The sequence below is a fragment of the Ammodytes marinus genome (genome assembly GCF_949987685.1).
Source record: "Ammodytes marinus genome assembly, chromosome: 6".
NCBI classification, from domain to species: Eukaryota; Metazoa; Chordata; class Actinopteri; order Uranoscopiformes; family Ammodytidae; genus Ammodytes; species Ammodytes marinus.
The window spans coordinates 23,809,876-23,834,474 of NC_137235.1; the positions used below are offsets into that span (position 1 = coordinate 23,809,876).

Sequence of the window (24,599 nt, forward strand, 5' to 3'; positions counted from 1 at the left end):
GTTCTCTCTTGTGATTGGATATTAATTTCGGGATCCCCGAAAAGTTTATTTGCCGTATACATGCAGAGCAGCTGACTGAGAGATCGGCTTTATGAAATGCGCACATTATGTAAGTGATCACTGTATGAACAAAGAGCGATTAAATACTTATATTAACATAAATAAATCGCTTACTTCACCTTTAATTTCATTGGAAAAAAAGAAATAATAAAATAAAAAAGTTGGCCGGGGCTCACCTCAGAAGTGAGAAACTTGCTCTCGGAGTATTGACATTTAGTACAAATGATAAATATCTGAGAGGTAAATTGTTTGTTGGACAAACTACAGAGTGTGAGCATCAGCCTCCTTAGTTTGTGTTGTTGTGGGTCAATACTCCAGCAGTGGATCAAGGCAGAGAAATCTAAAGGAGGAAAAAACACTGAAGGTTAAATCCACCACATAGTTCATAAAGTTACACAGTATGTGTATATATATATATTTATATACAATATATATACATGTTCACCTTAACATTCTTCAGCTTTATTAATTCCTTCGCTGTTCCTGATTCTGCATGTCTTCTTACTGTCCAACACGTCAGTCTTCACCTGACCCAGAGTTCGCAGTAGGCACATGGTATCAAAGCCTTCATCACCAGCCTCTTGTAACAACTCCAGCACCTGAAAAAAAAGATGAATAACATTCTTTTCAAAACAACAGAAAAACACAGGTGACACATTTTAACCACCAGTATCTGTATTTGTGCTGGGACCCACCTGCAGACACTTAAATGACTTGAGTTCGCTCAGATTCTCGTGCAGGAACAACAGGTAGATGCTGAGGTCGTTGTAGACGGGCGTGACCACACCCAGCCCGCCAAAGCCCGGCAGCATCTCATAAGGCCGGAGGAAGCCGGAGCTCTGGCGTGCTGGCCCCAGAGTGGCGTACACCACTAGAGGAGTGAGGAGTGCATATACCCCCAGGTTGATGTAGCTGAGCAGCCTAAAGACACCCACTGCCACCAGCTTACACTGCACGGCCTCCGGCACAGCACTGTTGTTCTTCAGCAGCCCTTCACGCAGGTCACAGGGAAACTCGTCGGTGAAAGAGGCCACTCGGATGTAGTAGCCTAGGTAGACGCAGGCCAGCAGGAGGATCAGCAGGGTCAGGCCCCGACACACCAGGTACTTGACCACCAGGCAGCGGGAGAGGCGCTTGGTCTTCAGATACTGCTCCACTAAAGGATATTTGAAGCAACCCTCGGTCAGGTCCAACGCACTGCTGCAGAAAGAGGTGACCACTGTGATAATACAACAAGAAAAAAAATAGTTCTCGCCAATGACCCTAAAAAGGTCCTATACTTAGTCAGGGCTAGTTTACTCTGCACTATACTGATACTATGTTAGCATAATAGAATTAGTCATTTAGTATTTCAATGGCCTCAGTGATGTGATAATAATCCAAATTAAAGGTCCATCGCATATATCTTTTATGTTATTATACAATTTTCCATTTATTCAAATTATATTACACATCAGGCAAACATTAGACATTCAACCCTTTCTTTGGGAGTGTGGGCTGTATGGAAGTTGTGTCTGCCACCACAACTTCTAACATTACCACTGGGGGGTACCAAAGAAGAAGAAAAAAACACCTGATTCTATGTACAGTTATCTTATACACAACAAGTTAATTTGAGAACTGCAATAGTGCTCATCAGTGTTGTTTCCAGATGCAGCAGCTAGCCGTTTTCAGCCTAAACACCCTAAAAAGCCTCTGTTAACTAGATGCACTGGCTGCACAGCACCACATAGTAGACTGGTGAACGGCAAACTTAGACAAAAGACAGATATTAAGTCAGTTGGTGGAGACCAAAATCAGAACTAAAAGAAGAGTAAATGTAACATTCTTGAGATGGCCAGAAAGAAATTCTAATCTTGCTCCATACCTGCTTGATGTTTTAATACGAAAAATGTTGCCAGCACGTGAGCTGCTATAATAATTTTATATGGTGAAGCATGTCAGTTATTGGCCAGTTGGCATTTTCAACAACCCACTCTGAGGAAACTCAAAATAAAGCAAATGGGGTTTAAAAAAATGTGTTTTTAACAAAAATAGATTACGGTCACACAGTCACATCTCATGCTAGAGTCAAGATTTGTGAGTAGATGTGGAGGCAGGTGATAAGACAGTGCTTTACCTGCTCTCAGGAGCATCTTTGTTATCTAAGGATGCTACGTTCTTGGCCAGTCTGATGGCACGATTATAAAAGCGGTCCAGCTCCTCCATGATGAAGCTTAGGTCAGAAGACAGGTGCGGAGCTGCAGTGAAACGCCAGAACAGGGCTGGGATATACAAGAGGATGGCCACAAAGAGCAGGATGTATGGGAAGAACTGAGGGGAACACAGAAAGGGGGGAAATAGAACAGATAAAAGTTGTATTAGAATAAGATGAAAAAAATACACCTTTGACTGTTGGACATTTTTGTTTATAAGTAAAACCTTAACTTCATTTGAGAAATGTGCAGTCAGTTTTAAACCTTTCTTGTTGCACAAGTAATAAAACAAAACATAATGTTGCAGTAGATTCCGATTCAGAAAACTTTATTGTCTGTCGTAACAGAAAATCATCTTTGACGTGGCTCGACATACAAACAGGACAATGTACTGATAGGCATTCATACAACATTGATTTCTGAGAGCACACACAGTGTGTATAGATCTTAAAACACATATAAATATTAAAAACTGTAAAAATAGACAAGACAACATAGTATATGTTACAGTACACATCTACAGCTAACTGTTTGGATATTCGTGGAATTATGCCTGGCCATTCCTTGATTAATTATATAATTAAAGGTAATGACTTAAACAGTAAAAATAAATCCCAATACCCACACATTCACACTGTCATCATTAACACTGATTCTCAATGGCAGAGAGTGCATGTTGGGGGAGGGGGACACCTACCTTGTGCAGCCATAGTGGTGAGCTGTCAGCCTGTTGCTGTACTGCCGCCCAGCAAAATGAGTCCACGTATGCGGCCTGTCTCCAAGAGAAGTTAGTGGGAGCAAAGCAGGTGATCTGGGTGCCTGGAGGAGGAAAGTTAAGAAACAGTCAGAGCCAACAGTCAAATAAACAATACGACAATATTTCTGCTCTCCTCCCTCCTCAGCATTCATGGTCTACTTTGTTTGAGTCAATTATGCCTGCCATCTCCCATTATGGTGCATGTACAATGGGAAGTTCATTCGGGCATGTATAATTGAAAAATGACCCAGATAGTCAAAAGACAGTAACATTTTGGCAGCAGAAATCTAATATTCTGTGTTTTCCAGGAAAATACATAGTCATACACTAGTACCGGTTACATCATAATAGAACCAGTTTTATAAAGTCAGGCAACTTCTGTTAGTGGTATTGGATGATGAGATGGGCTGCCTGTAAGACATTTATTGTTAAATTGTACCAAAGTGTTTTTAAATGCTATCATTTAAAGAATGCAACTCTTCCACATACTTGACCATTTAACCTCAGTCGTGCCCTTTTCAAGTTATTTGGGTTGATCTAGTTTTACCAGTTTGAAGAGGTATCCAAACAACTTGTAATCAAAGTTGGACCATAGTTTAATGTTAGGAGACGGAGACATTCATCCACTTAATTTCCATTGACACATATTTCATCCCAGGTGTTTAGTTGAACATATCAGAGTGAATGTTATAGTCATGTGCTTTTCCCTACTATGACAAGTCAAAGTGTCCACTGGAAGACAGACAGGCCTATACAGTTTACATTCAGTTTGTGTGAGAGCAATTGCAGTCCATAGTCATTTGCCCTTCGGTCACAAAAGTGTAAGAAACGGCTCTCTGGAGGATTGTGGCGGATCCATTAGTGGTTTTCTAGCAGGAGTAGGCCCTACTTGCAAAGAATGATAAACAACAGACTGTGGGCATTGTGACATAGAAATATTATGTAGATTTTTCTATACTGCTGATGAAGCTGTTGATGTTTTTTTTTTGTTTTGTTTTTTTGTTTTTTTACAGCAAAGAGTTGAAAACTTTGTGGATAGGTCCACATAGCAGCAGCCTATCGATAAAGTATACAGTACGTGTAGGCTTGATGTGTCAGTATCTGGGCGTAAGAGGGGTGCAGACATAAACCACACCTTCCCCAGTGGTTACACCTCTTCCTCTGGCTATTTACTAGATGTGACTCCCCTACATCCATGTAACACCTTGCTTCATCATCCATAGTTAATAGAAAACCAACATGCAACAGCAGTTATTGTGCAGCAGATGGAGGGAGACAAAAGAGGCTTCATCGAGAGGATAGCCTTGACTCTGCATTTCTCGACATGACGCTTAGGATTATGAGATAACGGGATAGGCGCACACACAACTCACCAACTGACACCTCCTGGGCGAAAGCGAGCGAGATGAGAAACAGAGGCAGTCCCACCGCGAGAAATGTGACAATTTTGTCAACGGCCAGCTCCAGGCGCACCCCTTTGTACTTGGCCTCGGTGGGGTCTTTTAACAGAAAATCAGAGAAAACATACTCGGTGGCGACGTGGGCAATCGCCATGACGGACTGACGGGAACAAAAAGCCGGTGTTGTCTAATTGATGAAGGAACCCTGAGTCTCTTTTCAATTAGCCAAAAGCGTGTAGCCAACGGTTTAAATAAAATAAAATAAAAAACTCGCGGAGTGAAGAAATGTGAATAATGAATGAAAACAACGAGCCGTTATTGTTACCCATCTATCGTCAGTCACCACTTGAACCTGCTGTCCCGTTACCGTCTGACTGTGCCACAGACATCCCAGAAAACAGGGAGCGGGTGATGACTGCATTACAACCGCTAGAGGGCGCTGCGGCGCTGTGAGGTGCACCTGCTGGACAACATGCCCAAAATATCTGAGGTGGTTCTGGGACTTTTGGCTTGTAAGGACTTGTCTGTAATGAAAATGATTTAAACGTAGGCCTGGATATAGTTAGTTCTGTTTATGTAGGCTAGGTCTATTATGTGGCCTTTATTCGAGATACAGGAGCTAATTAGGTTGTAGGCCTACTGATAGAAAATCAAGCCTATTAAAGGTCCACAATGCAGTTTCAAAGGAGGGGGATCTGTTTACATTTGCAGAGCCTGCAGTAAATTTAAAGAACATATTTAGGCTTAGTATTGAATAATAAATGTGAAACAGTCATTTTTCAGGAAGCTTTCTTAGCCTACTTCAAACAGTGTTCCAGGGTTGACATTTTCCTGGAAGGAAAGTTTGTTTATTAACTTATGAGAATACACCTTAGAACATGTTCACTTCTCTGACACACACCCAAAGTTACTTAGTGCACCTTTTAATAAAATCATATTTTTATGAATGTTCAAACTAGGCTACGTTTCATGTGTTTTGTATTCTAAACGTTGATGAAATGAAAAACAAAATACTTAAACTTGTACAGTAATTGTAGCTAGGCTACAGCTAAGGTAGCCTAGGCAATGCATAAAAATAAAAATTAATTTCTGTCATAAATATCATTTTTTTCTTTAATTGTATTATATATTTGTAATGTACTGTATGTTTTGTTTGCATGAAATGTGGTTTCATTGAGTGTTCTGAATGTGTTACCAATTCGATGCACCCAAAAATTATTATTTCAAGATTTAATTAGGCCTATAAAGTAGGCTATTGTCCAAACAAAAAAAAACACACTGGCTACAAAGTCTTAGTTTCACAAAACTTAACATCTTTGGGATTCAACATATGTTTAGTATTGTGAAATTAAGACTAGGCTACATTTAAGAGCCTAGGCCTATTTTAAACATCATCCAATTTAACGTGCCAGTCGGTCGCGATCAGGTAGCGATGTGTCATCACAAACACATTTACGTTCACCTAATACAAAAACAACATTTGCGACAGCTGTGCGTGCTTTCCGGCAAATGTATGTTACAAAAAGGTGCGGGTTTCTAGGGAGACAGATAGAGGAAAGCAGTCCTGTGTGGAAGATGTGAAAGAGAAGAGCTTCTCAGGTAGCTTTATAACCGACTATTTCGGAAATGTATCGCAAACAATAATTATTTTAAAGGGTTGACAGGGAACGGTAGCATTCGGGGGAGCAGCTGTTTGTCCTAAAAAGCCAAACTAAAAGTGCCTGAGTTAGCTCAAATCTAAGGCTAGCTTCAGACAAACAGTTCAATTAGCTCACTTGCGTTAGCTGTCCTGCTGTTAACTAGCCAATTACTGCCACAAACAACGGTCAATACTCTCAGTGAAACCGCATTGCCGTAAACTAGCCGCTAGTAACTTAACGTTGGTTGTTTTACACGATTTGCTTTTTACAACATAAATGTGTTAGCTTCAGATAAGCAGTTCAAATGTGTATTCGTTTTGTACGCAGACGTGCTCCCTGTGCTGATTTTAAAGTGCCGTGAAAAAGCGGCGCGTCAGACGCACTGGCACGAAATGACCTGTGCTATGATCACAGATTTTGTTTATGAGTCTTATTATTGGTTAATGTGAAGGGGAGTACCTACGTAGCGGGGCCATTGCGTGGATAAGTCAGTGCAACTTGCTAGTGTAAACATTGAACTTCTCGATTTCTCTTCAAAGGAAAGCATGAGAGAGAAGAGAAACGAAAGTATGGTGAAAGAGCTCTGTAGGATGTACGATGGAAGGACTGGGAAAGGACGGGTCCATACGCAGCTCTAGACCCTTCCCATGGCTCAGTCACCCCCCCAAAACAGAGGCCTCAACCCTGCTTTGGAAACTCAAAGGCTGCTTCACCACCAATGAGACGTCCTCCCTCCATCACACGGTCAAAGAAGTGGGTATTTATGTGAATCGTCTGTAAACAGAGGCTGTACACATGCTGGCCAGAGTGGAGGAAGTTGAATCAGTTTCCATTGTGAATTCTCAATTAAAAGGAAAATTGCTTTGGCATGTGTTATCTCATTTTAGCTATGTATTGTTTTAATATTATTTTCCACTCTTTGATAACATTTGCAATTAGAAATAATTTAAAAATGTCCCTATTCTATTGTTGGCTAAAAGTAACAGCAGTGCAGTGATAAAGAGACCATTCTGAACCCCAGCAACTTGTATAAAACACCCCCAAAATTATTAAAGTTGCAGTGTAAAGGGAGTGGGCTTTTTCAGAAGACACTAGGTATAAATTCGATAACATTTTCAGCATAAGTATGTATTAATGAGTGGCTTGAAAATAAAAGTTGTCCTTTTTTATTACCTTTTTTAGAATAAGCGTTACATCTGCGTAGGAGCACAGCACGCAACCACCACCACCATGTTGCATTGTCATGTTTCTACAGCCTCGCAAAACGGACAAACCTAACATCCTTAGGCGTTTTTATATTAAGTGGGTGTCTGCCCTGAAATGCACCTGTTGGAAGACAAAGAAGTTCTATAGAATGAATAACTAAATACATCTTCACCTCATCACTTAATATTATGGAAATACTTGAGGCAGTGGCTGATGATGCCATCTTTAATCACTAGCTTCTTGTTCTTGAAGGCCACCATAGCTTCTGTAAATTCTCCGAAAACAGGAAGGGTTGAGACGTGGTTTTGCAATCTCGAACTTTCACCACTTAGATGATGCCAAAATACTACTCTGTACCTTTTCTTAAAAGTTGAAACCGTCAGTCTTTTTGAACAATGTGCTTTCTGCATGATGATAGTTAAATGGGGTGCAGGTAGCATATGGTGCCGCATGTAAAATCTTGAATCTCGTTCCATGTATTTTGCATTATGATTGACCAAGTTATGATAACAATAACCTCAAGGACATTGTTACTAAATGGAACAAAATAATCTGCTGATGTTTTTCTGTTTCTGTCCAGAACAATTACATGGACGACAGAAAGGCTGTGCTACAGTTGAAGGATGTCCCTCCTCCTCCTCCTCCGCACCATACCTCCTCTTCCCCATCCCCCCAGCGCTTCTCTCTGGCCCTGCTCCCTTTGCCTCCTCCCTGCTTGCCTCCTCCTCCTCAGCTTGCACAACAACAGCCAACCCTAAAGCAGCAACAAGAGGGGGCTAGCCCCAAAGTAAGCATTTGCACTTACTGTGACTACTGCAGCACAGATGGCTATGGGTTATTGGATGGCAGAGGTGTTGTTGGTAGCAGTAGCAGTAGCATTGCTGGCGTTGTCTCGCTCTACGTGGCCCCAGGCTCTCTGGGAACTCCCAGCAGCAATATTAGCAGGTCAGACCTTTGCTCTGTAGCTTCTTCATCTGTTCAGCAGTATAAACACAACCTGAGCTGCCCAAGTGGAAGTGAAGTTCTCGACCCTTTGCTCAGTCTCAATTACAACCCTCAGCTGCTCTCTTCTGTTGCTACCTCCCAGCTTGTTTCATCACACCCCTACCTCTCCTGCTGCTCAGGGCTTCTCCATACATACCCACCTGTACCTCTTCCATGCAGTCAGCCCAGCCTGCTGGCTTCCTCTCTCCCCTGTGTCTCCAATCTATCTGCTCCCTTGCACGGCTCTTGCCTGTCCTCTTCTGGTTACTACACCTGTGGTGTGGACTGCTGTGCGTCAGCCAGACAATCCCAGAGAGGCACACTTGGTGATCACCCAACCACCACCACCACCATCACTACTACTACCACCTCAGCACACTTCTGCTCTAATCCTTTGCACCTAAATGTAGAACGCACGGTTTGTGTGACGGGGGCGCACTACTGCCAGGAGTGTCTGTTGAAGGTTGGTAGAACCTTTTCTTTTGTATTTGTGTGCCATGAAGTTCACTGTAGGTAACTTTCTTAAATATGCATGGATGACCTTGTGTAAACAGACTGGTTTTGCATGTGTGGTGTTAAATAATGCATTTGGTATAGTATTGCTTGCTGTTAATGTTTTCTATTATGTTCTTGTATCATGTTGTAAATGTATTGATTTGTACAATTGCAGCCCATAAATGGTCTAGCGTCAGAGTCAAACAAAGTGTGGCCCAATGTTCCTGCTCCCCAGACTGCTCCTATCCCTATCCCCATATGTAATGGCTGCGGCACCTCCTCCGATGCCATGATGCTCATGCCATCGAGCAGCCTTGGCAAGACTGTCCAGAAATATGGTTAGTGGACCTGCATAAAACTGTTTATTGGAATTTAATGTCAGATTGGTCTTTATGGTCTTGACTGGACTGTTTGAAATCGCGAGCTCTTTTGGAAAAAATGTAATTAAATAAACTGTATTCATTTGAGGCTTTGAAGATACTCTAAAACGATTCTGTGTGTTTAGCTGTTTTCTTTGTTAACTGCCAGGTTCTCCAGAGAATGGAGGTCCCGAGAACATCCCTCCGGTAGGTGTCTTCTGGGACATTGAGAACTGCAGCGTGCCCAGCGGACGCTCTGCCGGAGCTGTGGTCCAGCGGATTCGCAGTCGTTTCTTCCAGGGCCACCGTGAGGCAGAATTCATTTGTGTTTGTGATATCAGCAAGGAGTGTAAAGCTGTCATCCAAGAGCTCAACAACTGCCAGGTACCAACAATAATGTGGCATATTTGCATGCATACACTGTAGGAGTGAAAATATCGATACATGTTAATATTAATGTCAGACGATTAGAATATTTAATTGCGATTAATCGCATTAATGTCATAGTTAACTTGTGATTAATTCTTATCTATTCCAGCCTTAAGAGTAACATTTAAATATCTTTTAAACAGCCTCATGTTTCCTCTCATAATCATAAATTACCTTTAACAGCAAACGAGAACATCAGTGCAAAGAAAGACGTTTTTATATAGTTTTTATTACTGCATTTGGTCTGGTCGCACACCCAGTCCGATTTTCGGTTCGCTCGTGCATGCTCTATGGTCACATAACCGTATTGGTCGCAGATTTCAGTGTGGTGCAGCAACGCGATTTGAGAAGCCTATCCCTCCAGGTGAGGGAAGGGGAGCGGGAGCCTTGTTTGAGACAGTTATTTGTCGTCATAATGACTGATAACGGGGCTGAACCATCAAAGGAAACAAAAGAAAATGCAATGAAGAAAAGCTAAAAGGGAGAGTGATAGGTGGGCGGGTGGGCGTTGCCAAGCAACGTATACACGGGAGCAAACCAGACTGCAGTGTTTACTCCTAAATGAATGAGAGGTAGACTACTAAAACAAAGTTTACTTTGCCTCACCAGCATCATCAGATGACCATTATTCATCTGAAATAGTCATTATTTACAACAACATAAACACATTACCTCATCATGACGTGATCCATACTAACTGCTGTCTCTCGTTCATTTGCTTTCTGTGAGGACACGTAATATTTCAGCTCCGTGAGTGGTTAGTGACACTGCATCAACTCATTGCAATCAGGTGTGTGTAGCACTGACTGGCATTAGTTGATGCTGTGTCACTAACCACTCTCACGGAGCCGAAAAGAGTCCGGTGCCCTCACACTTTCAACACACGTCCGTGTGACGACATTATGACGACATGCACTATATTGCTTCCTGATCATTTGAATCTCGCACGCCCGGCACGAGCTAGAAAACGACTTCACGACAGCTGGCGTCGTAAAAATACTACCGCTTTTGTCAAAAGGGGCTGCCAACGTGCAATGTTACTCGTAGTGGCTTTAGCCCTTGTGCCCTCCTCGCCCATTTTTGTACATTTTTGCAGACTTTTTTTTTTTGATTTGGTGATAATTTTGGCATGATTCTTTGCAGAAACTTTTCTTTTGAGTCAAATTTTCAAAATCCAGTGTCCCATACATGTGTTTCATACTCTGTCAGTAAATTTACTATACACTCACCACCTTCGTGCCAAAAATGTCCACGCTCACAAAAAGTGCTATTAAATCATCATACATCAATATTTTTTTCTGATTTATTTTTTTATTTATTTTTTGCATAAATCTCTTAAAGGTCACATATTATGCTAAATGCACTTTTTAAATGTGTTCTAACATATCCATGGGTCCACGGTGTGCCTAGAGACTGCCAAAATATTAAAAAAATAACACTCTCCTTTTCTCACTCTCCCCCTTTCTGAAACCCCCACCCCTCCCCCCCAATATACTCCAGTCAGAATTCTCCTTGTTTCTGACCTCACAAACTGGAAAACCAGAAGCTTCCACTGTGCAGCCCACACCCCTATTTCTTATTGGTCCACGGCCCCGACAGACAGAGGGCGAGGCGTATCTGGCTTCGCTTCCGGACAGGGGGCGGGGGAGCTCAAAGATTGTATATTTATGAGGGGAGCTGCAGCTCTTTTTAAAAAATAGGCGATTGTGAGATTAGCTGAACATCAGCATAGTACAATAAATTATCTGAAAGTTTTTTTCAGCAAACAATTAAAGAAAAACGTATTAGGGACCACTAAGACCATATAATATGGTGTATAATAGTACCGAAAAGTGTATAATATGGGAGCTTTAAACAACTTCTCACCGACTCAAAACTACCAAACATTCAATAATTTTCAGGATTTTAACCCTTTTAAATGCCAGTTTAAGCATTTGCATTATTTCAATATTTCATACCAAAAAACACAAAAAATGAATTATTTTCCATATAAGAAATAGTAGGGGGATGTGGCATTAGTGGTGATTAGAGTATGGGATATGTCAAAGATTAGCAACCAATTTGATTTGATTGCATTAGTATTTTTTATGTGGTGCCAGATAACATAAAGCACCCTCTCACCACCTTTGAGCCAAAAATGTACACACACAAAATCTGCAATAAAATCCTCATACATCAATATTTTTTTTTTTTTTTTTTTTTTTTTTTTTTTTTTTTTGCTTGAATCCCTTAATCAACTTCAGCTCTGATCAAAATGACCAACTATTTAATCAATTTTAGGATTTTAACTCTTTAAATGCAAGTTTAATTATTAGAAGTATTTATTATTTATAAAAAAACACACAAAAAATGAATTATTTTCCATATAATAAATAGTAGGGGGATGAGGCATTAATCGTGATTAGAGTATCTGATATGTCAAAGATCAGCAACCAATTTGATTTGATTGCATTTGTATTTTCTATGTAGTGCCAGATACTCATTCGAGGCAGAAAGTGCCCCATCCACTTCCATTCAAACCACCTTTTTTAATTTCATTGCATTTCTACTATAAAACCATGCATTTTGTAATGTTAGCATTTCATTTAGAAGAGAAGCAGTCATATTTGACATTTTTACTGTATTCCACTAGATTTAACTATTTTCCCATTGTAGGTCCATGCATGAAATTCTTGTATTTTTGACCGTTCTTATATGGAGCCGTGTGACTACCAGGGGAGCCCAATAGCGTGTGTGTGTGTGTGTGTGTGTGTGTGTGTGCGCGCTGCAGCCGCCCTTCGTAGCGAAAATTAAAGTGAAAATGAATTTATCGGGATACGTATCGTATCGGCAGATTCTTGCCAAACCAAAGCCCTAATACACTGTTGCACATAATGATAGCCATTTAAACCCTGAAGTAAGTTATCTTCCATTTAGCTACAGTTTTATTATAGGCAGAGTTGGTCCCGAGGATGTTGATCCTGATGGGGAAAAACTCTCACTATTTACATCATCTTGCCTCAACAGGTTACCGTTGCACATATCAATGCCATAGCCAAAAATGCTGCAGATGACAAACTTCGCCAGAGCCTCCGACGCTTTGCTGAGACCCACACGGCACCTGCAACTGTTGTACTCGTTTCCTGTGAGTTCAGCTCAGATTCACTACAACGGCTACAGCCATGATACCACAAAGGATTATGTAATAGTGTCACCTTTTCACTGTTAACAGCGGATGTGAACTTTGCAAGTGAGCTGAGTGACCTGCGTCATCGCCATGGTTTCCAGGTAATCCTGGTCCATGGCAACCATGCATCTTCAGCCCTACTGCAGCACGCCCACTGCCACGTAGCCTTTCAGGAGATCACAGCTGATTTGCCACCGCGAATGCTTATCGATGCACAGGTAGGCCCCACAAATGTTTCACTAGGACTAAAATACTATTTTGATCTACTCTGTATTATATAAGGTAAGTGGGTTCTGGCAAAAGGAAGCAATGAGAATTTAATTTCAGCGTAGACATACCAAGAGAGCAGCGAGTGATGCAGTTGGAATGTGATTTTGACAATTATTTATATAATTTTCTTTTAGGGATCATAAAAATATTCCTAATCTGTACCACCAGCCAGGAAGACTACTGCTTTATTTTTTTGAAGTGTAAATTATACAAACCAGACAGGCTCTTCCTCCCCTCCCTCAGCCCAGTTTCAACCTCCTCTATGTGCGCAACCTCCCTGTCAACTGTGACAAGAGCCTGCGGAACGCTGTGAAGCTTAGGCTCCGCCGCCTGTCAGACAACTGTGGTGGCAAGGTGCTGGGTATGGCCCAGGGCACAGCGGTCCTCCGTTTTGGCAGCCCTGAGGCAGCTGGGCGTGCCCGCAAGCGAATGGAGAATGAGGATGTGTTTGGCCGAAGAATCAGCCTCTCCTTCTCCCCGCGACCCAGAGATGATGCAAGTCCTGAGCCAGAGCTTCAGTCTCGGTCCAATGACTTGCCTCAGCCCCAGACTTTGCCCCAGACCTTTCAAAGCCAGGATTCCATATTCGCCCCTGCCCCATCCATGTCCACCTTCTCTTTTTTGCCCCTGGAGAAGCCCCGGTCACCCAGGAGACCAAGGCGAGCCACCCGCCCAAGCCACACCCCGGGCCAGGTGCCTGAAAGGCCCTTCAGCCCCAGGAGGGGGTGCAGTGGGCCTCCCGGTGGTGCTCCAGCCAAGCCCCATCAGGTCAGCAGACTCGTCAGTGCCTGCTTCCCATTAACCTCCGTTGCCCTCTATCCTTGTCTGGGCTGCTTTGTCAATCACCGTAGCTGCTTCTTCCCCCAGTGTCCTTCTAATTGCTGCTTTGACTAATGGCATGTAGCTGCTTGCTTTGCTCCATTTGTCTGCCTGTGCTGGCATGTTTTAGCTGTGGTTAGTGCTTCATGTTACCCCTATTGTCCTGCATGTGCATTGCTTATTCATCTTATTAGTGCATGAATTATCCCATCGTTTATTGTGCTTTTTTCTACCCGTTTTGTTCTGCCAGTATATCAGTGCTGATATGCTGCTTCTGTGTTTTGTCCAATGCTCCATGCCTCCATGTGTTGTGACTGAATTTGGTCCATGCAGTTTTCAACTTTGATAAAACTTACCTCTGGTGGCTGGAATGGCTAACCTGACTTTTTCCTTTTCAATTATAACCAAATAGACCAGTGTGGAAGACTGGAGATGGGTTGGTTACTGTATAGATTCACTAAAACTAGCTTTTGCAGTTTAAGCATTCCGCGCACAGTCAGATTACTGTATTGATTATACTGTACTAACCATTCATTCTATACAGAATGAGTTTCAAATGACTGACAACACACACAGCACTAAGCGAATGCTCTAGTAATTTCATCATAGGACTAGTTTGTTAAAAACATTTCTATACGAGACATAAACTGTCAGTCAATATCTACCTGCTTGTATTTGATCCAGGAGCTCAGTAGTTTGGAGGGCAAGCCCAGAATGGTGTTCCACCACCTGGAGAAGGGACGTGCTGCTTCCTCTTCCCCCCACAGTAATGGTGAGACTGGGGCCCTGGAGCAGCTGTCCAAGCCTGGCCTGACCGGAGAATCCATGTACAGGAGAAGGTACACCCAGAAACGGGGAACATGACACTGAGAGGAATGTCACTTGTTGACAAGATTAAAAATTCCTTTCCATAATCGCCTCTTTATATATCTGCTAGTGGAGTACGTCTTGTTATTTTCTAGCCAAAGAAGCATACATTTATTTTTGTTGATCCTTTTCCTTAAAACAAATTGTTCCTGGTAATGTAATTAATCAGCATGATCACATATGCCAGCAACAGAGAAGCAAGGGGAGAATTAAAAAGTATTTAGAAGCCCTGCGCAGTGAAGGATTGTTGCCTCACATGTGTGTCCATCCTCTTTTTCTCCATGCAGAAGAGAGGGCTCCAATCCTCGCAGTGGGACTGAATCTCCTGTAGAACAAGGGGACTTCCACATCAGCACACCATCAGCCTTCAGCAATTTGAACCTGCACAGGACCTTCAGTCCCCTCATCATGTCCCAGGGCTCCTGGTCTTCCAGGTGACATATTGGCTTTAAATCGGTCATATTTGACTAAATTGGCCTAGAGCGCATTCATTTTTACTGCTACTTCTAATGCTATGTTCACATTCTTCAGACCCTCATAATATTCAATGTAACTTTATGTTTTTTCAATAGTTTTTTCCCCTTTCTTATCAAAGGAGTGCATCCCCCTGCTTGTCCAGCCGGTCCTCCCCCCTACTTGCTGCCCCTCGTAGCCCGTGTCCTGATGGTCCTCCTGAGCCCTTCTCAGACGGGGCCGAGGTCCAGGTCGCCAACCTGGACTACAGGATGTCTCGCAAAGATCTGCAGCAGACACTGCATGACACTTTCTCCCGATACGGGCGGGTAAGCCTACTCATGAGATGATGTTGTACTGAATGGATCAAATACATCTGAATCCAGCAGATCAAAATCTCTAAAAGATAGGCTGCTTTAAATAAGATGGCTGCAGATTTTCCGCTTGAAATGAGATTCACGCCTGTCTCAAAACATGTCCTTGTGGTGCGACTTGTTTTGTCTAGGTGAAAGCTGTGGAGCTTAGCCCGCACACTGACTATCAGCTGAAGGCCGCAATCCATATGTTGTTCCTGCAGCAGGCCATAAGTGCCGTCAGTGGCCTGCACCGTTATAAGATCGGAGGCAAGCGCATACAGGTGTCTCTGGTCACCGGCGGTAGCAGCAAATCCCTTGTCATGCTCAGGTATTGTTCATTTATGGAGCTTCACAGAACTTTGAGATGTGAGAAAGGAATGTATATACTTTTTCTTTACTTCGTCTAGTTTGGACTGTTGTGGTAAAGTTCAGCTTTCTCATTCTACAGCACAGAGATCATCAGCATTCTCCACGATGCACCTGCCAATTGCCTTCCACTTTTCAAGTTCACTGAGATCTATGAGAAAAAGTAAGTAGCTTTGTCTGAACTAATGGCTTTCAAACACCAGCACACCAATACCAAAATGGGAACAAGATATGCATGTTGAAGTAGTTCATGCTGCCAAAGTATATGATCTATTATGTTCCCCGCTCCAGATTTTCCCGCAAGCTGGTGGTGGGGGATCTGTACAGGCTACCGGCGGTGGTGGCAGTGCGGGAACAGGGAGGCTCCAGGCTCGTGTGCCTTCTGCCCAGCAGCCAAATGCGTCAGAGTTCACTGGGCTCCTCCCATTCACAGGAGGGCGGCTCCTCTACCAGCGGCAGCCCTGTAGTGTTTGAGGAGCTGGAGTACCATGAACCCGTCTGCAGGCAACACTACACACATCCGGACTTTAGGTTATTAGAATTTTGCATAAATGCACATAGTAAATATAATAATCAGGTTAAATGTGTTTTTCATGAAGATTCCCCTTTTTGTTAAACTTTATTATTAAAAGCTTTATTTGAATGTGTACTAAAATCTGATATTGGTCCAGTTTGATAGTAGAGCAGCTGAATTGATATATGTGTTTCCATCACTAATTGTAATTGTGTATTTATTTTCATCTTTCTTTTTAATAGTGAGGCTGACTTTGATCCGGACTCCTATAAAATACCTTTTGTTGTGATGGCACTGAGCACTTTAGCCTCTGAGGTCCACAGTCTGTTGCAGTCACATGAGGGAACTCTTTCATTACTCAGGTGATAACCAGCTCTTTTAATTTGTATTACAATATTTTTGTAATCAAACGGCACATATTCACACATCATAGAATAATGTGTTTCTATTTTTCTTCAAATGGAGCATATTGTCACACATTATATAGTTAATAATGTATATCTTCCATGTAGTTTTCCAGACTGCTATGCAGCAAAATTCAGCCCTCTGGAGCTGGGCAGTGAGACACTGGAGGGTGGTGTTCCTCTGGAGCATCTCATTACCTGTGTTCCCAGTATCACAATAGTAACAGCCCAGAATGGTTTTAAAGTCATAAAGTGGATCCACAACAAACCACCAGCACCAAACTCAGGTAGGTTCCTTTTAAAATGTCACAATTTTGTCCAACGCTTATGGTTCACATTTGAGCCAAAATAAGCTTAAATGAATTTATTTATTTATTTCATGCAGAGCCATGGATTCAGCGCTGCAAGAGCCCCGTTGGTAACCCACAGCTCATCCAGTTCAGCCGTGAGATTATTGACCTGTTGAAGAGTCAGCCTTCTTGCATCATGCCTATGAGCAAGTTCATACCCTCATACCACCATCACTTTGCCAAGCAGTGTCGTGTCTCTGACTACGGCTACTCCAAGCTACTGGAGCTGCTGGAGGCAGTGCCACATGTGCTGCAGGTATAGATGACAATGAAGATCGGGCTTGACTGTGAAATACTTTCTTCTTTAGCAATTCTGTTTGTTTGTATTCTACAAAGTATGTATTTTAATTAACTTAACCTACAGATCTTGGGTATGGGTACCAAGCGCTTACTGACCCTGACCCACCGTGCTCAAGTGAAGCGCTTCACCCAAGACCTGCTCAAACTGCTAAAATTTCAAGCCAGCAAACAAGTTGCAATCAAGGACTTCATGCAGGCATACCATTGGTCAGTCAACGTGGCTTTTAAATGTCTTCACGTCACCATTTTGTAGAGGTTTTTTGTGCATAAAATGTTTTCTAAAACATAATGTTGTGTATCAGGTGCTTCTCCAGAGACTGGCGGGTTATCGACTATGGCATTTGTGACTTGATGGACCTGCTGACTGAGATCCCTGACACCACCATCACTATTACACATCAGGACACAGACACTGTCATCTCTGTTCCCAAGAGAGGTCCGTTTAAAGATCTTATTAGAAATATTTAATGGAAAGTACCAATTAAGCTCTGTCCGAAGCACTGGTTTGATTTTTAAACAGAACTATAAGAATAATATAAAAGTTTATCAAAGTTGGAAACCTCTACGTCATTCCTAATGGTAAACAGATCTTTTATATTTTTCAGTGACTAAATTTCACTCCTATATTATTTCCTTCAGAGCGCACAGTGGATGAAATGGAGCGCACTAAGCAGTTTGGGAAGGAGGTGGTGGACCTTCTCCGTCACCAGCCTCACTGTCGAATGCTCTTCAGTAAGTTCATCCCCACCTACCACCACCACTTCGGCCGTCAGTGCAAACTCAGCTACTACGGCTTCACCAAGCTCATGGAGCTATTTGAGGCCATCCCAGACATACTGATGGTGAGTTTGCCAGACTTGGATGATACGGGACAAATCGTTGGGGACCAAAATGAAGTAAGAAAAAAAATGTGGTATCAAAGTTCACTTCTGGTTAATGATAAAAAATACTTTCCGAATCAGATCTTCTTGGATGTCATGTACTTAGATTGAACTGGCTTATTTATTAATAAAACATAAAAGCCTATTCCATTGTCTCTGCCCAAACACTGATTTAACAACTGTCCCCTAGGTATTGGAGTGTGGTGAGGAGAAAGTGCTGACTCTGACAGAAGTGGAGCGTATCAAAGCTCTGGCGGCACAGCTGGTCAAGCTGCTTCGGGCTCAGAAAAACTCCAGCCTTCCTGTCAGCCAGCTGCTCACAGAATACAGCAAAACCTTTGGCTACGGACTGCGCCTGCAGGACTACGACGCCAGCTCCCTGCCAGCGCTGCTCACCAAACTCTGCCATGTGGTCAAGGTAAAGAACAAGGACAATTATTTTATTTTAATTTTTTAGATGGCACTTATAATTATTAATACCACATTATTACGTTGACTCAAGGTGTTCCAAGGTTAAAAACGTAATTCATAGCTATTTTATCAAAAGTGTGCCCAATGCAAGTGTAATATAAAACGTTATGCTGTATTTGGTCTAGTTTATTTAAATTCACTGCTCAACACTAAAGGTGCTTGGTAAAGCCCAAATATCCCATTAATGAGACTATCCTGCATTAAAGACAGGAGAAGTATTCTCTATTCCACAAATGAATATGGAATTGCCAGACACCTGGTAACACCAGCATTTTCTAAATCATTAGTAAAATGGCATTAAAACAAGCATTCACTTTCTCTCCACATCAAGGTGGTGGATGGCTCAGAGTGTCGGGAAGTGCAGTTGATCAACAGAAAGTCTTTGCGCTCACTGACCTCCCAGCTGCTGGTTTTGCTCATGATCCAAGAGGAGGAGCAAGTCACCAGGGGTCTCAAAGTGGAGGTCCTGAGCCTGCGTTACCTGACTGTCCACGGAGCCCCGCTCAACCCATGTGAATATGGATTTCTGTCTCTGAGCGAGTTACTCAAGAGCCTGCCATACCTTGTGGAGGTGAGTCGGAGAGTTTTTCTATATTTTTAAAGCCCCTCTAAAAACAAATCTAGAAAATCTTTCTAACTATGTAATTTGGGGAGTCAGTTGCATGATAGTAAGCATCTGAAAAGAGTTGGACATATTTATCAATCCAAGATAATGTCATTTAAGTTTGATAAACTTAACAGATGAGAAGGGCCAAATTTCTGGTTGTTATTACACATGGAAAATATGACTGTTGCAATGGAGATGGTTTGATACGGCCACACTCACAGACCTGTCAAATGAGCTAGAGTTTTAAAACAAAACGTTTAAACTCCTTTTGAGCGTTACTTCCCCTATACTCCACACAGAAGCAGAACTAACTGTTTGATCTTTCTCCTCCCACAGTTGTACTATGAAGAAAGCGACGGGGACAATGCCAAAGCTGGCAACACAGCCGGTGGTCGTGAGGAGTGGGTGAGGCTGACCTGGCTTTACCAGTTTGCCCGTAACGTGCGCGGCCTGCTCCACACCTACCATTACAACCAGATCTTCCTGACAGAGTTCCACGGGGCGTATAACAAATTTACAGGCTGCAGCCTCGAGTCACGTTCCTACGGCTACATCGCCACTGATGAACTGCTCAACGCCATTCCACAGGTGGGAAGCTTTTACTGTAGCACGTCTAGATCTTAACGCATTCTCCATGTCAACTGTCCATAGAGGAGGTATAGGTGTGAGATCGGCTGTTGATCAGATTTTTCGCAATTATTATTTTTTTGTTTAGGTCCTGGACAACAATTATACTGCATCATCTATTAAGAGTCTTAAGTTTGTTCTTCTTGTCCCTGTATATTTTGTTTTGTGACGTTCTCAGGTGGTCTGGATCAAAGGGCACGGTCACAAGAGGATTATCGTTTTGAAGAACGATATGAAAGGTAAAACAAAATGTCATGACATAGGTGTGAACTGTGCCTGCACTCATATCATTTTTGCACCTACACAATATAAGGAAGTTATAATATGGATCTGTATGTTTGTGTGCGTGTGTAGCAGCAAGAGCAAACTCGTCAGTCTCCAACAGCCCCCGGCCAGAGAACACTGAGAGCCCGAGAGACAGCCCGATAAGCAACACAACTTCTGGAACCCAGAGCCCAGGTAACATTGGTCACACAAGTATTCATAAATACAGATGGGTTTTGTGATCATAAAATATATTGAAGTAAATGCATTAAAAAAGCGTTAACCTTGAATGAAGGTAATGTTTATCCTACGATCAAGCCATATATGTTTTACCTGCCCAGGTTGCGATGTAGAGTCAGAGTCGGAGCTGCTGTGTCTGACATCAGCCCCAGTGGACTTACTGTGTGGTCCGGTCCCGTCCTGCCTGCCTTCACCTCAGCTCCACCCCGACCCTATTGCCCTCCAAGAGGAAGACCTGATTCACTTTGAGGAGAAGACTCCACAACCACCAACAGGTCAGATTTACTGTTCCAAGTGTTCATGTATTTGAATTGCATTTAAACCCACATCATTTAATAATACAATTGGTGGGGGCACTTGTGGCGTAGTGGTTAGAGCGTCCCCCTAGAGGCTCAGTCCTCATCACAGCAGACCCGGTTCGAATCTGACCCCAGATCTGTTCTCTGCATGTCCTCTCCTATTTTGCCCTATTTTACCTCTGTCTCTCCAAAATCTCTCTATTAAAGCTGAAAAACACCCAAAAATTATCTAAAAAAGATTTGAATATAATTGGTAGCAGTACTGCAAGTTGCACATAATTATAAACAAGTAAAGCCAGCCTTCCCACTGAATGTGAGATTGCAGGTTTTTATTTTACTTTCAAGATTTCACAGGCACACACAAAAATAGATTTTAATGAGTATATCACACCTTCATTTGCACCTTCTGTCTTTCATTAGATGTCAGCTCACTGTGTTCTCATGTGCGTGATTTCAGAGAGTGAAGAACATGAGGCGGCAGCTGCTGCTGCTCTACCTGAGCAACCTGGCAGCACTGAAGAGTGTGCAGTCATCAAACCTACACCACCACCAACTGACATGAAGAGCCCACTGTCTACGGACAGTCCCAGCAGAAAAGCCACTCGCAGCAGAATTAAGCTAGCCGCCAATTTCTCATTCCCAGCAGGCCTCTGATCCTCCCCCCTCCCCCCACACACACACACACACACACACACTAGCGCTAAGCAATCGTAGTTCACACATAGTGTAACTCTAAATACAAGAGTTGACCAGCTACACAGCACTGACCCCAGAACAGCATTGGTATTTTCCCCTGCACATCGTGACAGGCTGTTGCATTCTTCTCCTTTCTTCTCGATCACTCAGGCGCCGTCTTTGTTTGCTTTTTTCACAATCAGCATGCACTTCCGATGACGTTCACCAAGCTGTGATTTTCTACTTGCAGATTTTCTGCAATTGTTTTAATTTGCCAAATTCATGTTCTGTAACCTGTTTGATTTCATCTGGAGGGAAGTTAAATGATATCATCTTCAGTTAAGAGCTGGTATACAATCGATGCAGAGTCTAAAATTAGTTGGTTGTCACTGTATGCAGAGTATAGGGTAATACCGTGAGAAATGCTAGGGATGAGTAACTAACATTTCTGTTAAGTCCAAGAAATGACATCACCCAGATTCTCAGTTTATAAAATTGACCATTAACAGAAGGGTTATAGAGATGTTTTGTTAACGTACCATATTAAGACCTTCTTGAACCTTTATGTATACTTACTCGCTCTCTCCCAAGAGACGGAGAATTTAATTTGTGACATTCATTCATTTAAAAAATTTCAAATTTGCGATATTGCTTTGTTAGTAACTGTAGACATGTAAACCAAACGCGCCGCTAAGCGCCTGCCTGTTTCATTCTTTCAGTCTTCTCTGGGGTAAAGATTTCCAAAGAGGTAGCTTCTCTTTAAGGTATATGCTCAACATTTGTCTCTGTTGTAAAGTTGACTAAGGACAGTATTTTCGGTTCATTTGCATATAATGCAGAGTATTTAGTAGTCTGTAGAAGAGTTTGGCCTGAATGTGTGGGGTATTTTGTGGCAATTCAATGATGTGGACTGAAGATATGTACATTAGTGCTGCCTATTTAGATAGTGGTAATGGATGCCAACGGTCTTTGAACAGTTGAAGCAAGGATGGCAAGGCTTTGATTGATATTGTAACAAACACTGCCCTCAGGAATTTTTATTCTTGTAGTACTTTGACTTAATTTATAGAAAAGACTTTGGCTTGTCTCTCCAGGGCCAGCAATTAAGGCCTGAAAGGGAAAATGGTGGTTCTTCAACACTTGGGCTAAGTGTGTACTCAGGGAGCAGGAACTGAGATGTACTGTGATTGTCCGGCTTTAGCCAGCAGCCGTTGTGATTGTGTTCTTTTTTAGCTGTGTTTTGTCCGTGTGCGGTTTACACTGTAGTAGGTGGTGTGAAATGTGCATGGTGTGCATAAATGAGTTTATGCATGGTGTAAGCCCAGGAGGAGCAGACGGGAACAGAAGAGGTTCTTTAAGATCAGTCTTTCATTTCAACCATGTTATAAGGGTCTTGGAGTTGGCGTTACCCTTGCAGTTGTGACATAAACGCTCAAGGTTTTTCGAGTTAACCTTGTTGGCGATATTCTTGTCACTGTATCCGTGGTGATTTTCCACACCGCCTTGAGTTGAAGAGTTCGAGGGAGCAACGAGCACTCCTCCTGAGTATTTGATTTTTAATGAGGGGGTGACTGGTTGTGAGTTTTTAGGGTAAAAAGATGGGGCGGTTGGGCTGTTTGTGGAGCACCATGGTGGCTCTGGGAAGCCTCCTGAACCCACTGTGAAATGACAGAGGACCCTCTGCAGCTCTCTGGAATCCACCAGGCTTTTACAATGGCTTGTATTTGCCTTGGTGCCGAAGGAATGGCCGTCGTACCTCTCCATCCCTCACGTCTCGCATAAAGGAGTTTTTACTTACTGATCTGTCAAGTGTTTACAAGACTGCTGGCTGTTGCATTGCCACCAAAGGATATCAGCTGCCTGTGACGTTTTTAGCACGACCGAGGCGCCGCTGAAGTTAAAGTGTCTTTGTTGTTGTTGTGTTCAGAGAACATGTTGAAAGAATGGGAAAGAGCCCATTTTATCAGTTTCTGTCCAGTTTCAGTGTTTACCTCTTTAGGCAGTGTTTTCTTTGTCAGATTTGATTTTGACCTGGTGTGAAAAAGCTGAGTGACTCCACCCGCCAACTCAATGCCAATCAAAATGTTTTTAATCAGGGCTGTTATGGTTCAATGTTTTACTGGCTGACCTATGATTAAGGAACGAGCAGTTCAGAATAATTAATGATTTACAATTGGTAATGATTGAGAGGGGCTAAAAATGCTCACAATGAGCCTCTAGATTTAACTTTGGCCGTAAGAATGTGTTACTTTAGCTTTCTCTGCAGTGGCAACTAACTCGGATGAAGATATTTAACTTCCCAATTCAGCTTTCTCACTTTGTTTAGCTTACATCACTGAAAAGCTATAGTACCTGTCAAAATATGCACTTTTGCATAGTTTTGGTTCATGAAATAAAAATGTGAAATTCGTTGGTGGCCAGAGAGGGGTTGAAACCTGTTTTTGTGTCTTAAGCCTCTGTTTAACTGTGCCTGGCCTTTTCTTGTTCATTCATTTTTCACATTGAACGACAGTATTACCTTTATTCATGAGTGTCCTTAAAACTCCCGCCTTGATGATATTTTTTTTCGTCTCACTGATGTTTATGTACGTTCGCACCCTCTGCCACTGTTTTACTGCCTCACCACACCAGAAGTCGCTGTAACAGTCGAACGTTGTTGAAGGGACCAAAAAGATTTCTGTTAATAAATTTCACAAGCATCATTTCTGCCTCGTCTGAGTGTTTTGTTTGAAAGAATAATTAAATAACTCATTAAAGTGTGTTTCCTGAAAGATGCCCTTTATTTAACCATATATGTACAAGTAGTTTCAGCTTATTCTCTGCATATTTGTTGAATATTCAACATGGTGACCTTCATAAATGTACTACTACAGAACGCTTAGTATCAGGAGGGGGTAAGTGACAAAGTGCAACACTTTGCTTGACATGAGTCACTAAAGTCCTAAAATACAGTCAAAAACATACACTGCTTATTGTAGGCATTTACAAGAGAGATGCATTATTTTCCAGAAGTTTATCATAAAAACGCATACTTAATTCAGAGGATGCAAAGTCAATATCCATTATAACTTAGACTGGTGTAATACTACCACTGTCAATAATTCCCGGTAGCCGATGGCTGAGATGACGTGACTATGGCCAGTGA

The 24,599-nt window shown here is 42.3% G+C and overlaps 2 protein-coding genes across 3 annotated transcripts; one reads left to right on the top strand and one right to left on the bottom strand.

The window, feature by feature from the left end:
- Positions 1-506: 506 nt before the first annotated feature.
- LOC307251484 (pannexin-1-like) lies at positions 507-4,566 on the bottom strand (the record flags this gene model as incomplete). Its single annotated transcript, XM_080028851.1, has 5 exons — positions 507-659; positions 756-1,260; positions 2,180-2,373; positions 2,953-3,074; positions 4,386-4,566. 5 exons carry the CDS (start codon positions 4,564-4,566, stop codon positions 507-509), a joined length of 1,155 nt encoding a protein of 384 aa, XP_079884977.1.
- Positions 4,567-5,968: 1,402 nt separating this feature from the next.
- Positions 5,969-24,142, top strand: marf1 (meiosis regulator and mRNA stability factor 1). Of its 2 annotated transcripts, none has more exons than XM_080029082.1 (27): positions 5,969-6,011; positions 6,592-6,805; positions 7,839-8,705; positions 8,913-9,075; positions 9,266-9,480; positions 12,532-12,649; positions 12,737-12,909; positions 13,205-13,729; positions 14,465-14,619; positions 14,935-15,081; positions 15,243-15,429; positions 15,606-15,784; positions 15,905-15,985; positions 16,114-16,353; positions 16,579-16,698; positions 16,849-17,027; positions 17,126-17,346; positions 17,455-17,597; positions 17,693-17,826; positions 18,030-18,286; positions 18,462-18,689; positions 19,074-19,313; positions 19,686-19,937; positions 20,155-20,215; positions 20,331-20,435; positions 20,582-20,755; positions 21,237-24,142. In XM_080029082.1, the coding sequence occupies exons 2-27, from the start codon at positions 6,650-6,652 to the stop codon at positions 21,431-21,433; spliced, it is 5,517 nt and encodes a 1,838-aa protein (XP_079885208.1). In that variant the 5' UTR covers positions 5,969-6,011; positions 6,592-6,649; the 3' UTR covers positions 21,434-24,142. The 2 variants fall into 2 exon arrangements, with proteins under 2 accessions (XP_079885208.1, XP_079885209.1); XM_080029083.1 differs by having other exon boundaries at positions 18,030-18,232.
- The last annotated feature ends 457 nt before the right edge of the window (positions 24,143-24,599 follow it).

Coding starts and splice junctions, on each gene's coding strand:
- marf1 (XM_080029082.1), top strand. CDS start 6,650: ATGGAAGGACTGGGAAAGGACGGGTCCATACGCAGCTCTAGACCCTTC. Junction 15,430..15,605: donor CTTTCTCCCGATACGGGCGG/GTAAGCCTACTC, acceptor TGTTTTGTCTAG/GTGAAAGCTGTGGAGCTTAG. Junction 20,216..20,330: donor TTTGAAGAACGATATGAAAG/GTAAAACAAAAT, acceptor GTGCGTGTGTAG/CAGCAAGAGCAAACTCGTCA.